At 35.8% G+C, this 15759-nt stretch overlaps 2 protein-coding genes across 14 annotated transcripts in view; both read right to left on the bottom strand.

Moving 5' to 3' along the window:
* Positions 1 to 9277, bottom strand: part of ZC3H13 (zinc finger CCCH-type containing 13) — a 98716-nt gene extending 89439 nt beyond the window's left edge. For 6 of the 13 annotated variants that reach the window (XM_014732093.3, XM_014732095.3, XM_014732096.3 and 3 more), the window contains exons 1-3: positions 7945 to 9277; positions 1767 to 1892; positions 1335 to 1444 (exon numbers count right to left, since the gene is read on the bottom strand). In XM_014732093.3, coding sequence (XP_014587579.1) covers positions 1335 to 1444; positions 1767 to 1883 — 227 coding nt within the window. In that variant the 5' untranslated portion in view covers positions 1884 to 1892; positions 7945 to 9277. The remainder of the gene's footprint in view (positions 1 to 1334; positions 1445 to 1766; positions 1893 to 7944) is intronic. The other 7 variants (XM_014732098.3, XM_070239751.1, XM_070239752.1 and 4 more) reach the window with 4 other exon arrangements.
* The window catches only part of CPB2 (carboxypeptidase B2), a 51515-nt gene continuing 44680 nt past the window's right edge, over positions 8925 to 15759 (bottom strand). Inside the window, exons 10-11 of the mRNA XM_005601367.4 lie at positions 13137 to 13224; positions 8925 to 9277 (exon numbers count right to left, since the gene is read on the bottom strand). Of these exons, the coding sequence (XP_005601424.1) occupies positions 9093 to 9277; positions 13137 to 13224 (273 nt within the window). The 3' untranslated portion in view covers positions 8925 to 9092. The remainder of the gene's footprint in view (positions 9278 to 13136; positions 13225 to 15759) is intronic.

Here is a 15759-nt window from a genome sequence, read left to right as displayed (position 1 = left end):
CTGAAATACATGGCTTTTCTTTCCATCTTTGAATCACACTATAAACTGTATTTTTCTTCCCTACAAAAAAATAGAAAATACACACATACAAAAGAAGTTAGATGGAAAAACACACACAAAATAGCAAAATTATAACAAAAAATCCTTTATTCTAAGTCTAGTAATGACATTATTTTTTTCCATTTTAGACAAATTTCTGTCCATTTTCCTCAAAACTGTTTCTTGTATAAAAAATTTGAGTAAGTTAATAAATTTCAAAGACACATTAAAGCATGTTTTAAAAGTGTAGTAATAATATAAACATAACACTAAAATTACTTAAATAATTTCCCCAGGTATGCATTTATACAGGTAATTAAACTTATAAAGACTAATTTTCTCACATGAACAGAAGGGAGAAATGAAAATCTAAACACAAAAGGAGAGTATTCAGCATCACAAGTAAACCAAAATGTACAACGCTTAATTGAACAGAAAGTGAGCTACTGTTAAGGGTTTGAATTTTAAATTCTATTAAACTTCAAAATCTAGACACACACAAAAAATTCACCCAATTAAAAAAAAATATCCAAATGTTAATGTTCAGTTTTCATATGTTGCTGTAGCAATCAGCACACCCAATTTTAGGACCAGGTAAATTATATGTTTACCAATCAAGTTTAAACTGTTTTTGTGACAATCCTTATGTATGTTACATCTTTAAACACCATAACAAAATCATCATGGGGGAACCAAAAGAAAAACAAAAGGTCTTTATTAGAAAAGCGTAATTTAGCCTTGCCTTTATTAAAGGCAAAATGATGTTCTAAATAGGTAGGACATTTATCCACATATAAATACATATTTTCATTTACATTAATACATTGCGATAAGGGATTTGGCAAATGCATTTTAACCTACAGAGCTTGCATTAGATTATCTTTTGTCATTAAGATTTGAATTTAGAACATCTAAAAAGCTAAAATTATATTTCCATTTAAATTTTAATATTTTAAGAGTTGAAAACAGTCTCTCACTAAAAATAAATCCATGAAGTTGGGCTGTCTTAAGCAGCACTTTAGCATATAATTGGGGGAGAGAGTAAGCCATATATATATTATAAAAAGATCTATTGTCAAAACAAGTAAACATTCAGCAAATAAGTTAATTTTAAAGCAAACATTCTATTAATCTTTAAATTAACAACTAAAAAGATCTTGTTGGTCTTTGACTATAGATAAGACTACCACCAAGATAGAAAATTTGACAAAATAGTTTATTTCAGATTTTTATACTAAATAAATTACAAAAGTCATCTTCTAATAGTATACAACAATTCACAGTTCTTGATTTACCTTCTATAATTGCTGCTATAACCTTTACCACGGGGTGAAGGGCCGTGTACGAATCTACATGTGTTTCCATAGAGGCAGTTGCCAGTCTTCAGCCAGTTACGGCACTGTGTCTAAGAGACAGATATTACTATGTAAGTTCATATTTATTTCCAGAAAAAGATGCTAGTGACACAAAGTTAAAACAAATGCTATCAAAATTCCAGCTAACCCAAGATGCATTACTCCCCAAATAATAAAAACATCAGGAAAAAAAAAAAGAAAAACCCATAAACCCTTCCATCCTTTTCACTCCTTTTTAGGAAACACATTTAAAACAATTTACTGAACCACCATTCCTACAACACAACAACCTGTTCACTTTTATGATACAAATCAGTATTCCAAGAACAGGATTGCAAGAGAACCTCTGGGACTGTACTGGTGACAACTCACCTCTGCTGCACTGCCCGTGCTGGGTCCAAGCCTCTCAAACACACTGGGTCTTCTGGATGTGCTATCAGATATGGTCTTGGTATTTTCCACCGTGACCTTCCTTCTAATTTTAGACATTTTGTACTACTTTAACCAAAAAAGAGAGAGGCAAAACTGTAAAATTCTTCAATTTTAAGTAACTGAGCCCATAACTTACAAGCAGATAAAACTGTAGATAATATTGTAAATTACAAGGGATTTTCCTCAGGAGAAAAAAACGCATAGAAAGGTCACAGGTTAAACAGAGGTAAACAAAAGCTATCTTCTAAAACACACCTTATCAGTGAATTTATAACTTTGAAATCTGTTGGCTAGAATTTTACTTCTTCTGCAGAGTGAACAAACAAGATTCTACTCAGTTTTCATAGTACATTCAACCTCAGAAAACACACTGTAAAATGTTTAGTTTCTAAGTTCCTTATAAAAGTTGTTTCAATATTTAGTAACTATCTTTTAAGGAAAATGTGCTACCATTCTCCATCAACTGGTTAACTGGAAAAAAAAGCTACATCAAAGAAAATAGGAAAATAAAATCAGGTGAGAATTTAATTGAGAGTAGAAATTGTTTTATACAGTTTACAAGACAACATTAGTTATGTTCCAAAAATCAGTTTGGGAGAAAAACTAATACTATTCAAATATTTTCTTTGTTCTACAGAGGTCAAAGAAGAATGGTCTAATCAAGGATATTTATTTTCCAATAACACAAAAAAATCTCAATGTTGATAAAATGACTTTCTTTCAAACTAGGACAGGCCATAGAACTAGATAAAGTGAAGGTGTTTCTACAATCTATACTACATCGAACATAAAGTCAAAGTTGCTAAAAGTAATGAACAGGCTATTTTACCGTTATTATTAAAAAAAAAAAGAATGACAAATTGTAAAAATATTTTAAAAAGCAAATATTAAAAACTAAAACCATAATAGAAAACTAATCCAAGTATATAATCAGATGATTCAACTAGAAATGAAAATATCAGAAAACAGTGGCATGATATACTTTAGAAACAATATTAAATTCTAGACCTAGAAAAACCTAGAGAATACTCTACTGTGGGAAATGGGTAGGAACTGTCTAACGATGAGAAAAAAAAAAGAACCACACCGTATCACATTTCATACAATCTAAACATTAGTTGAAATCTTATTAGTAGTCAAAAGTTACTAGAATGAACCATGGCAACTAAAGAAGTAAAAGTTCCAATTGGTATAGAACTAGTCTCTACAAAGTTCACAAATGCTCCTTAACATGGCTCCGAAGACATATCACTTGAAAGGAAATTAAATCATCGTAGTACCCAACCAAAACTAAAAAAAAAATTATAAGCAATGTTTGGTTCAGTTAGATACTTCTTTTCAGGTCACATTTTAAAAGGATCCAAAGAATAAGGACAACTTTTGACAAATGAACAAAGAGAATGAACCAAGAAAAAAACATGAAATAATACTATATGGTAGTTTTACATTGGAAAAATGTATATATTCTTCTTCTCTTCAAGATAAAATGTAATCATTATTTTAATACCAATTAATTTTAGTGATTTAAAGCAGTTACAAAATAACTTTAAAGTAATTACAAATTTTTAAAAACTAGGGTAGAGTGTCACATAAATGAACAAGAATTTGCTACAACATAAAATCACTTATGCATCAATTGTTCTCCAAGTAAGGAACTATATACAGTCAATCCTACATACTGGATTTAGTACTCTAAGATAAGCTTTGACTTAACTTTACTTGGGCTCATTCTCAGCCTAAATGTGAATTTACAGAGGAAAAGTTGGGAAAATTTCATATGTCCACTTGATTTACTGAACATAAAGAACTAAAAGCCAAGATAAAGCTGAGAAAGATCTTCTAGAAAATGTAGAGCTTTGATTAACTGAGAAAACCACTTTTTCACAATTTATAACTGAGCAGGATTTAATAAGTAAATATGTAACAAAATACATAGGAAAACAAATTTTTACTTTCATTATATGTTACCATAAATACTACAAATATAAAAATACAGAGATGTACACTGTAATCCTAATTAATTCAATTTTTAAAACATTTATTAATAAATTTAAAATTGAATGGGTTGTAAAAGTTCCTTATTACCTATTATTAGTTATCTTGAAATTGAAAAATAGGCACACCATCCCATCACACTGCCTCAAGACTAACCCTAACCTTGTATTTTTCCCTCCACTATCAACGGAAATGGTTAGTTCTGCCCCCAAAACTCCTATCCCCAACATGGCCCCACTCTAACACACTTGCCTACAAAAAAAGTCAATGGTAGTTTTTTCCACAGTTGGGGCAACAAGCTATTTATTATTATACTTGATACATTGGTCATCTATCCTCTCTTGTTTTCCCGAGGGCTCCAGGTATTAACCCTACTGTTTTTCCTCCTGTTCTGTAATCTGTTGCTTGGATCAGCACTCCTCTGCTCCCCTGACATACCGTTGGAAAGCAGGGCTCACAGCTTCTCTCCAATCGTACATCCCTAACATAAGCTTTGAACATTTCAAAGGGTTTCGAGTGCCATGTCAAAGACATTCAAGCAAGGAGGACTAATGATCCAATCAATCTTACCCTTCTCCTTGTATTCTGGCCACTAAAAAAGTTCCTTCCCACAGAGACAAAGCTGCTTTTACAGGTGACAACAAGAACTACTCAAGAGGGGCCAGCCCCATGGTCAAGTGGTTAAGTTCACGTGCTCCTCTTCAGCAGCCCAGGGGTTCGCAGGTTCAGATCCTGGGCGCGGACATGGCACCGCTCATTAGGCCACACTGAGGCGGCATCCCACATGCCACAGCTAGAAGGACCCACAACTAAAATATACAACTATATACTGCGGTGTTTTGGGGAGAAAGAGCAGAAAAAATAAAACTATTCAAGAATCACCTACACAGTGATGACCCCAGGAATTGTACCTCTAGCTGCTGTCGTCTTCCAACTTAGGAAAGAACAGCAATGAAGCAGAGACGTATACTCCTCTTTTCTCAGAGAATCCAACAGTGACAGATCTTACCCTAAAATGGCAATGAGTTTGAGTACCAGGTCTAGGTTACGGGGAGGTCCTAGAGTCCCGCCCCAAAAAAAACCAAAAAGAAACCTTCTATCTATTTATTTATCTGAAGCAAAAAGGCAACAAGTAGGAACTGAAGTTTTCTAATTGAAAGAAGAGGAATTCTTCCGATCATCTATCTAGGAAGTTCAATCAGTAGTCAACAAGCTATGTAAATATTATTACCGAGACATTCATGATTTTGCATAGATAAAATGCTTTATGCTCACAAAGAATATAAAATATATTTTAAATCTTATTCATCTAAATATATACACATAATCTACCATACATTAAAAAAGCATTTACTCATATATATTAATTAAAAACTGTTACCAACTAATGTGACTTAATTAGAATTTTCAATCTAACAACTTGAGCCCACAAAGGAAGAAAAATATCATAACCAAATAAAATGTAGATTTAACTGAGGAGGGAAAAAACATTCTCAATTAATATCCGAACAGGCTTCAATACGAAGTAAACCCTTCAAAGTATATGAGAGAAGTTAGAGACAATAAAATAAGATAAAAATGTAAATATTCAAGTCTTCCCTGTCTCAGAGACTTTGAAAGTTTTCCCTCCAGTTTTGTTTTCAAGTTACTCTTTGGCTTTCAGTTGCCATCACACTTCCACCCACATCATTGCGTCTCTCCCAAACACCAGCATTACCGAAGCCAGAGCAACAGTGGTGAAAGTCTACTGAGTTACGCCGCTATTTCTCCTCTCTACTGGCAGAGTGAATAAATATCAGAAGCTTTTATTATATTTTTTCAGTTAAAAAAAAATGGCCAACACAAAGTTTGAATCTATTAAGATGCAATACAAGAGGTCTTCACAAATGGGAACTGTTGGTCTCTCCCCAAAAACTTACAATTATTACTGTGTACTCAAAACTTCATACTATAAATATGGCTGAGAAGAGAGAAACATACAGGGGCCTCTTTTTGAATAATTATTTCTGAAGCCTAATTACTAAAATCTTGTCAATAAAATATGTATCAGTTCTAGTATTTTCACTTCAATCCATAATGACATCTTTTTGAGGTCTCCTGGTAACACAAATGAAAGCATAAACCACTTTAATCTGGATGAGTAGCAGCATAATATTAAGATATTGCCAAATAATTAAGCAATTAAAACTACATAAATATACTAATAGTAGAATAAATCCCTATCTACTTAAGTTCTAAAATTAAAAGGGTTGTCTTAAAAATAATGAGGGTTATAAAAAATACATATTAAATAAAAATAAAATATTTCCCTATTTATATTTCGTATTTTTGAAAGAAAAAAGTTAAGTTTATTTGATGCATAGTCTGGGAGAAATTTTTTTAAAGAACTTTCTAAAACAATCTTGAAGATTGCTTATACAAGACAGACTAAAACAATCCCAAACTGAATTCCCAACAGAATTGACAGAACTAAACTGACTACACAGGTATGAGCAAGGCAATACTGTAGCACTGTACAGAAAAAATAACTTATTAAAAAGACTATGCACAGAGAATATCCCATGCTGGCAACTACTATGAAGTGAACAGAACTGCAACATACAAAACTATCAAAAAGAGTAGAAGACACTTTATATATCAACAACAGTTAATATTTCAACTGCTACTAAGTATCTGCTGAAATAGCTCCAACTCTGTATGAAAAGGAGAGTGGGGGGTGGGGGAGGTCAGGAAGACTAACATCCACTGAAAACCAATTCTTCAAATAAATATAAGTCAAACAATTTTGCTTTCTATACGTAAATACTAATGCATATTATAATACAAATTCACACCTATAACATTAAAATTTTAATAATCTGAACAGAAGTTAAAATAGCATCCACTTATTACATTTTAGTTTTAATTTACAGATACGAAAATTAGATGAATTTGTAAATCTTAAAAAATGCAATCAATGTTCAATGCAAATTACCAATAATTAGGATGCCAGTAAGAGGCATGTATGCGATAAAATTGGATCCTAGCAGACCCACACAGTAAGTCTTAGTTTCACGGTGCAGTTATTTTTACAGACACAAATTGCTACACACCTGTATCAACATTCTAAGTGTCTTGTTGAAACTGTCGTGTTATAATCTAAATATCTCATTAATAAGTTGTAAATTATTTGAAAATCTACGTATTATGTCCACAAAACTCTCCAATATTATTGTCGCTTGAGGTACTAAAGCCAGTAATTTCAAATATTACAGAACTACACTCCACAAACTGGCACCATATACACATGGATTGTACTGCATAATTGGATTTATAGTTGGATTTATCCCAACAGTATCACGGACTTTGAAAACTTGAGGTGTGAAGATCTTTTCCAAGCTTTTTAAATTATTCCTTCAAAAAACCAAAAACCTGAAGAGACTGCTTACGCCCATTAATTTTCAAAGTGGTTCAAATTATCGGAAACCCTCGCATTATAACCGAATTATCTTGACACTAAGCTCCAGAAAAAGATCCTACCAATATCATTCAAGTAGTATCAACTCTGAATAATTTTCCAGCCATATAAATTACTTCAACCTACGTAGAGAGAATGCCAAACGTCAGGTCCTCTCCTTTCTTTCCACCCTCCCCGGTCTGATAGATAGTTGCCAAAAGTAACTACTAGGGGAGGAGAAGATAAAGTAGCACTCCTCAACTCCCAGGACCTAAGTCGTTAAGTGATCGCTGCTGGGAAATAAGTAAGACCTAATACAACCAAAAGTAAGATACTTTTCCCTAACAGGTCTGGAATGCGTCAAGACGGAGCCTTTAAATCTAAGACCCCATTCCTGCACCCTTTCATCGCATACAAATGCTAATACCGCGCAAGCTCACGTCACACGGTAAACCGTACACAACGTTTCGTCTGAACCCACCTCTCCCCTAGACAGACTCGCCAGAATCAGAACGAGGCCTAAGCACAGGGAGCTATTGCAGAGTTGAGGGTGGGATGCTGAAGGGAGAGCTGAAGATCCCGGCGTTACTCAAGCGGGGATGGAGGACAACTGGGGGCCTCCCCATCCCGGGTCCGCCCAACGCCTTTCCCCTGATACCCACACCCATTCTCAGAATTCAAGCTTACCTCCTCCCCAAGCTCCTGTCGTAAGCACGGTCCGAAAGCGCCACCGCCGCCACCGCTCCGAGGAGCGGAGGAGGCGACTCTGTCCCCGCGCCTGGCCCCGGGAAGCCGACGACGAGGAAAAGGAGGTGCGCGCGGCTCCCGGGAACCCGCCCTCGGCTAGCGAGGGACCTTCTGGGCGGCTGAGAAGCGGAGCCGGCCCGCTGCTTCGCCAGGGTCAAGCGAGACTGGAAGGTACGAAGAAAAAGCAGGAAGATAGACGGGGCAGTAAGAAAAAGCAATAAAACACTACCAGGCCGCTAAGCAGTCGGCTCGCCTCAAAATGCCGCCGGAAGTCAATGTTTGCCCTGTTCCTCTGTGGACAGAGGCAGCTTCCGGCCGCCGCATTAGTCGTCAGCGCGCAGGCACCGCCCCCTCGTAGTCACGCCCCCCGGGCGTAAGGCCGACTCCGAGCAGTCGAAATTGTCAATCTTTGTGAGAGATCCCGGGGAGCAAACTGGGAAGCAGGCGGAGCCAAAATTCCCAATTGAGTGAATTTAAAAGAATTTCCCCCTTTTATTACGTAATTTCTTACAATAAACAGCTGTGAAAGTATGCACAATGCCACATTTGTTGTCGAAATTAACTACAGCTATTCATTCATGCGCTGCACAACGTTTATCGAGCGGCTGAGCTGGAGCGACAGGCGGTGTTTATCCTGTTTTTGACTCCCCTCGGCTTTCTGCGCCGCTGCCTATTGCTGTGGAGCAAAGGGAAAGCACGGTTGTGTTTTTAAAAGTGCAAGCAGAAATTTATTGAAAATTTGGAGCAGAAATCTTTACTGTACTTCTGACCACGTTTCCTTTTGTTGTTTAGGGTCCAATGATCTGCATGAAACTAATTATTAAAATTGCTTGAGATGGCTAGTCAAACGTCGCGAATCAAAGAAAAAGCCAGTATCTAGCCTCTTACAATTTTTTTTAAAAAAAGGAAAAATGTGAACCTTTGTCTGCCTTAATTTTAAGGTATCATTTATTTTGTTCTTTGAGAAAAACGAGGAATAGGAAAACCTTTTATCAAAACTACTGATAAAACTTAAACTAGTACAATGATTTGGTCTTCTTGGAATCAGTAAATTAACATAGGGGAGCAGAGTGAAAAAATGAAGGGCATTAAACATTTCTGACGACGTGCCAAGCTATTTTAGAGACAGCAGCGAGAGCTTCTGTGCAAGTGGGTCTGATGTAACGCGCTGGCAGCAAGAATCCATATCTGCCTGTATCTCGAAGTTCAATTGTAAACGAATATTTGATACCCAGGTCATGGATCCAGTCATCCGAACCCCCAGGAGCTAGGTCTACAGGAAGAAAAAAGAAATCAGTTTTGGAAATGTAGACGTTTCAAGTTAACCAACAAAATGAGATTTTTTTCCCCTAAAAATATAAATTGCTTTGCTTTTTCTGATTATTAAATAATCTAAATTTCTGGTAGAAAATGGAGATTGGAGGAAAATAGGTTAAAGAAGAAAATAAAAATTATCATAACCCTACGAAGGAGTGATAATCGCTATTAATATTTTAGGGTTGGGTTTTTTTTCCAGTACATACTAGAACATACTTAATTTTTTTCTACATAAATAAGATCATCCTATACATGCTGTTTTGTAACATTTCTAAACATAATCTATGGTGACCAGCTTTATGTATTAATGAGTTCAAATCTACATTATTTTTAACGATCTCATAGCATTGCATTGTAAAGCTGAATATAATTAATTTAAATAATTTATTTGGAGACCTTTAGATTTTTTTCTAATTTCTAATTAATATAAACAACTTTACAATGAACACCCTTGTTTATGCATAAATTGCTTCTTTGTTTCCTTACAATAGTCTTTCCTAGAAGTAGATTTGTTAGTCTAAGGGTATGTACTTTTTACAGTTATGCTACATGTTGCCAAATAGCCTTCAAAAGAATTGAACTAATTTATCCCTCCACTAGCCAGGTATGAATATGCCCACTTCCCCCTCCCACACCATCCATGGGAATTATGCATTTCTGGCAAATTTATGGGGGGAAAATAATATCAAATTATCTCACTTTATGTTTGTTTGTTTACCACTGACCTGAACATTTTGTTTGGTATATTTATTGTCCACCTTTATATATGTATATAGTATATATATATATATATAATATATATATAATATACATATATATATTTTTTTTTTTTTTTGCTGAGGAAGAGTCCCCCTGAACTAACATCTGTTCCAATCTCCTCTATTTTGTATGTGGGTCACCACCACAGCATGGCTGATGAGTGGTGTAGGTTGGTGCCAGGGATCCAGATCCAGGAACCTGGCCACCAAAGTGGAGCTTGCTGAACTTAACCCCTATGCCATGGGGCTGGCCCCTATGTTTTTTACTAATTGTCTTTGCTCATTTCTCTACTTAATTCATTTTATAGATTATTTATAAAAACAACATTTGGGTTATTTGCTCTGTGTAATACATAGACTTTTTTTTTCTTACTTGGTTATTTAACTCTCAACCTGGTTTATGGCAGGGTTTTATATCAAAATGTTTTGTCTATCTGGAATTTATTTTGGAGAAAGACAAGTTAGTAATCTAATTAAGTTTCTTTGTGTGTGTGGGTAACTTGTCAGTTTTTCCAACCCTATTAATTGAGTAAGATAACATTCTAACTGATTGAAATGTCTTCTTTATGAGATACTAGACCTCCTTAGATATTTGGATGTCTTTCTGTACTCACTACTTCCTTCTTTTGATCTGTTTCTTCCAGGCTCAGTTTGTCTTAATTACTATAGGTTTATAATGTGTTTTAATACTTGGTTGGGGCAAATACTCTCCTGTCTTATTTTTCAGAATTTTACAATCTTTCATCAAATTTATTATTTCAAATGAAGTTCAAAATCATTTAAGTGTTCATTGGGATCGCATTAAATATACAAATTAATTTAGAACACTGACACATTTTTTATATTGCTTTTCCACTCAAAAACCTTTTTATTTGTCTTCTTTTATGTACATCAGTAAAATTTTCTAGGTTTTTCATATAGATCATACAGATTTGTGTGTGTACACACATATATACATTGAACAATGAATCCATATATATGTAGTATCTATATATGTGTTCATATGTATATATGTACATGGAGGGAAGACAGTAGGATCTTTTTTCCATTTTCTTTTCTACCTGATTTTTTTGATATATAAGAAAGTTATAGATTTGAGTACGTTTAGTTCATGGTCAGCCACCTTACTCAACTCTTTCATTGTTACTAATATTTTTGGTTGATTTTCTACTGTTTTCTAGGTAGACGATCATATAATATGCAAAGTGATCATTTTGCCTCTTTTTAATACCTATACTTGAATTAATTACACAGGTGTTTACTGAAGCATTGTTTATAATATTGAAAGATATCCATCACCAGTGGGTTAGTTAAGCTATTCATTCATTCAGCAAATATTTCCAACAACCATTATCAATATTTGGCATTTATTCCTCTGGCCATTTTCCTGTGCTTACACCCACATACACATAGATGTGTCCTGAATGAATGAATGTGTGGAGGTGGACTGATTTCATCATAACAGGAAGTTGCTCTAGAAGCTCCTCCAGCCCTGAGGTACTATGGTCATGCTCTTGAGAACACTAGTAGAGAAGAGAATGAGAGTCAAGAAAGCTCTGAATTGTAAAAGGCAGTTGTGGGGTTCCTCCGTGACAGAGGGAGGACCTGGGTTCGCAAAGGCAGCAGTGGACAAATGATACCAAGAGACAGAGATACCGTGTGGACCAATCTGGCTCCAGTTTGTTCCGAGACAATTTTGGGTGGTTGAGGAGGAAGAAGAAAAGGACTTTCTACTAATAGGGCATCTGGTGCTGAAGCAATTTATTGAAAATAATATGAATGTAGTAATTAATATGAATGCGTTTTTATACCCCTGTAGACCATTCCTGTTAAAGGAAACTGGGGCTTTTGAAATCTTGTCACAAGGCCTTTTCACATGACATTACCTCTCCCTGGTTTGTCCCCATACCTTTTTTAGTAACCACTTACCAAGTAGGTCTCCCGGAAATGTCACCTACAGAGACCTTCCTGGGCCACTTTAGCTAAGTAGCCTTCTCTCTCCTGCAGTCATTCTCAAACCCATAAGCCTATATCTCCACTTATCAGTAGGATTATATTAAATTTTACTAATTAATTGTTTACATCAGAGATTGGCAAACTTTTCCTGTAAAGGACCAGACAGTAAATATTTTAGGCTTTGTGGGCCACATGGTCTATGTCACAACTACTCATCTCTATTATCATGAAAGCTATTATAGCTAATATGCAAATGAATGGATGTTTGACAAAACTTTATTTGTGGAGACAAATTTGAATTTCATATAATTTTCACATGTCACAAAATCTTATTCTCCTTCTGATTTTTTTTCAACCATTAAAAAATGGAAAGACCATTCTTAGCTTACTGGCTATACAAAACAGGCAGGGGGCTGAATTTGGCCTGGCGGTCATAGTTGGCTGACACCTGGTTACATGTTTATTTTCTGTTCCTGTTCTCCCATCTCCCCCTCCAGCTGAAAAAGAGCAAAATTACTGTTTGTCATTCCACTGTGGGTAGAAAAAAGTCCCTCAATAAAATATCTTCCAGTAGAAATTCTTTTAAAGTGTTTGTTAAGGGTTTGACACATATATGTTGTCATCAGTGTGATACAAGTAGAAGACATTCAACTACAGTGTACTATGAGCTATACTCTTGGGCATAGGCTGCCACTAAAAAGCACCTAAAGTAAATGGTGTTCCCTAGCTTTGTACAGCATTCAACCTGAACAACCTTACATGGTGGCCCTGAGCATCTTACAAATTCTTTTGACACTTTATGAACTTTTCTGCTTCAGTTGCTTAGTGTGATGCCAATTCTATAATCCCGACTCTATAGCAATGAACGTAATTTCTTAAATATCATTTTGGCTTATTTTTAGTGTATTCATTTATTCAGATAGCCTTGTTCAGTGCTGTCATAGCTGTTATGCCTCCCTTTCTTATTGTTATAATCCAATTGTTTTATATGGGACCTTGTTTAAAGATTCCATTTAGAAAAATTAAATCCACACAGAAAAACCAAACACAGATTTGTTTAATACCTCACAGTTCTCCGAGATCTTAAGAAGAAATACTTACATAAACTTTCTGAACCGCTGCCATGTGTATATATAGTATTTTTACTAGCAATCTCAATAGCGTGGACTGCTTCACTGGCCAGTAGAGACTGAAATCAATAGGATATGGAATTTCAGTTAATGTGCAGCTTTGAAAAAAAAAACCCAATCACATATTAATTGAATCAAACTGTATATATGAAGAAATAGAGAGTAGAATGGTGGTTACCAGAGGCTGGGGGGGGGCAGGGAGGAATGGGGAGACGTTGGTCAAAGGATGCAAACTTCCAGTTATAAGATGAATAAGTTCTGGGGATCTAATATACAGCATAATGACTACAGTTGACAACTTTGTACCATATACTTGAAGGCTGCTAAGAGAGTAGTCTTAAATGTTCTCACCACAAAAGAAAAAAATGATAATTATGTGAGGTGATGGATGTGTTAACTAACTTTATTGTGGCAATCATTTCACAATATATGTGTGTATCAAATGATCACATTGTACACCTTAAACTTAAACAATGTCATATGTCAATTATAGCCCTATAAAGCTGGAAAAACCCTGTATATATTAAAAATCTGCATTTATCCAAAAGGCATATTAAGAGGAATAAATTAGCTTAAAAAACTTTTTTTGCTTATAGAAATCACAGTTGGGTAGCTTTAAACACAGACTCTTCCAATACATTGAAAATTTTTATTTAATTTGAAGAAATAATTCTCACATGCCTTTTTAAGAAACTCATTTATTATATAAAATGAAGTATAACTATATTTCAAAGGCAAATGACTTAGGGTTATCCTATTGCTAGACAAAATTATCACCAAACTTTAAATACAACTTCTCTAAATACATCTACCTAATGCATTCCTTTCTCACAAACTCTATTTTCTTCTTACGTAAAATGTCTAATAATTCCAAAAGACTAATTAAATAAAAAAGATTACGTCCCCAGTATGAAGCAGGATAATAACTAAGTCTCTGGTCCACTACGTTTGTTTCCAGCTTGCTCAGATATTCTCTGAAGTTGAACTGGCATCACGGTATTCACTGTCACTCTCTTGAACACCCAGAGGAATATCAGTGGCTATTCTGTTGTGCCATTCCTTTGTTTTAAAAAAAAGTTTTAATGGAACCCCATTGTCTACAGAATAAAATGCAAATTTATTCTGACATTCAACAAGCTGACCTCGGGCCAGCCCAGTGGTGCAGCAGTTAAGTTCGCATGTTCCGCTTCTCCGTGGCCAGGGGTTCCCCTGTTCGGATCCCGGGTGCAGACGTGGCACTGCTTGCAAAAGCCATGCTGTGGTAGGCATCCCACATATAAAGTAGAGGAAGATGGGCGTGGATGTTAGCTCAGGGCCAGTCTTCCTCAGCAAAAAGAGGAGGATTGGCAGTAGTTAGCTCAGGGCTAATCTTCCTCAAAAAAAAAAAAACAAGCTGGCCTCATCCACTTTCTGATGGTGTCACACTCCACTTTCCCACCCTCACAGCCCCCTGGACATACTTCCTGGGGGGAACGCCATTTCCTCAGCTTGGAATGTCCTCCTTTCCCTGCCGGCCTATGGAAATCCTATCTTTCAATGTCTCGCTAAAATTGTATTTTTTTCCTTGACGTCAATAGCACTTTATCATCCCTTTTTCTTTACAATATGTCACCCTTAATAGATGATTAATTCCTCAAGGACAGGGACTTTATCCCCTCACTTGCCTCAGCGCTTCCTTCTGAATCAATTAATGAGGCCACCCCTTGCTATCCCAGTCAGAAGTGAGTTCTACCATCTGTGCCACTTATTCAGTAGTTACTGTACCTTGGAGTACAGCTGTTTGTAACATTGGCTGAGGGCTGAGCTCCCTGAACATGTCCAATTCTCTTAAAGGGCGGGGTCCTACCTAATGCTTCTATCAATGTCCATCCAACGCAATATTTTATGCATAATAACTCTCAACAAATGCTTGTGGTAATAGTAATTCAAAAATAAGGCAAAATCAGACTAATTCTATTTCCAAATCATGATAAATATCTTTTCATTTCTCCAAAGATAACACCAATAAAGGAGTCCTCCTTCCAAGTTTTTCCTTGAGAAAAAAGAGAATTGCAAGTGTCAAGTATGTTTATGTTCTAAATGAGCTATTTTCAGAAAATATAAATAACCTTGTATTTGTCATCAGCAATCACTAGACCCTAATGTGGCTATAGTTTATTCTGTTAAGAGAACCAGAACAAAATGAGTCAGTAAGAAACAACCGCTACATAAAGATCAGACCTTGGACAAGAATCAAACTGTTGCCATAATACTTCCATTGTCTGGAAAGCATCTAGGATGAAGATTTGGCCAAGTCTAGCCACAATCCATCAAAAATCCTTGCATCCTTTGCCATCAACCTAACACAGAATATCTGGGCCCGAAAAGTGGTGAGGCGATAGCAGACTGTGTGAGTCCTCTTTGAACTTCCTATACCTTCCTCCACATTCCAAAAAAAAGGTGGCCGGGGGTGGTAGTGGGGTGGTGCTCTTGCCTCAATGCTGAAATCAGAGGTGCTTTGAATAGAACCAAACTCCTGGGGTTAGGGAGGTCAGTGTGCAGACAATTCCTGATGCTAGTATCAAATGGATGAGTGTCGTGCTGTGACTTGATCC

This window comes from Equus caballus, chromosome 17, assembly GCF_041296265.1.
Source record: "Equus caballus isolate H_3958 breed thoroughbred chromosome 17, TB-T2T, whole genome shotgun sequence".
NCBI classification, from domain to species: domain Eukaryota; kingdom Metazoa; phylum Chordata; class Mammalia; order Perissodactyla; family Equidae; genus Equus; species Equus caballus.
The sequence above is the reverse complement of the archived record's forward strand: the minus strand, read 5'-3'. Positions and strand labels throughout refer to the sequence as shown.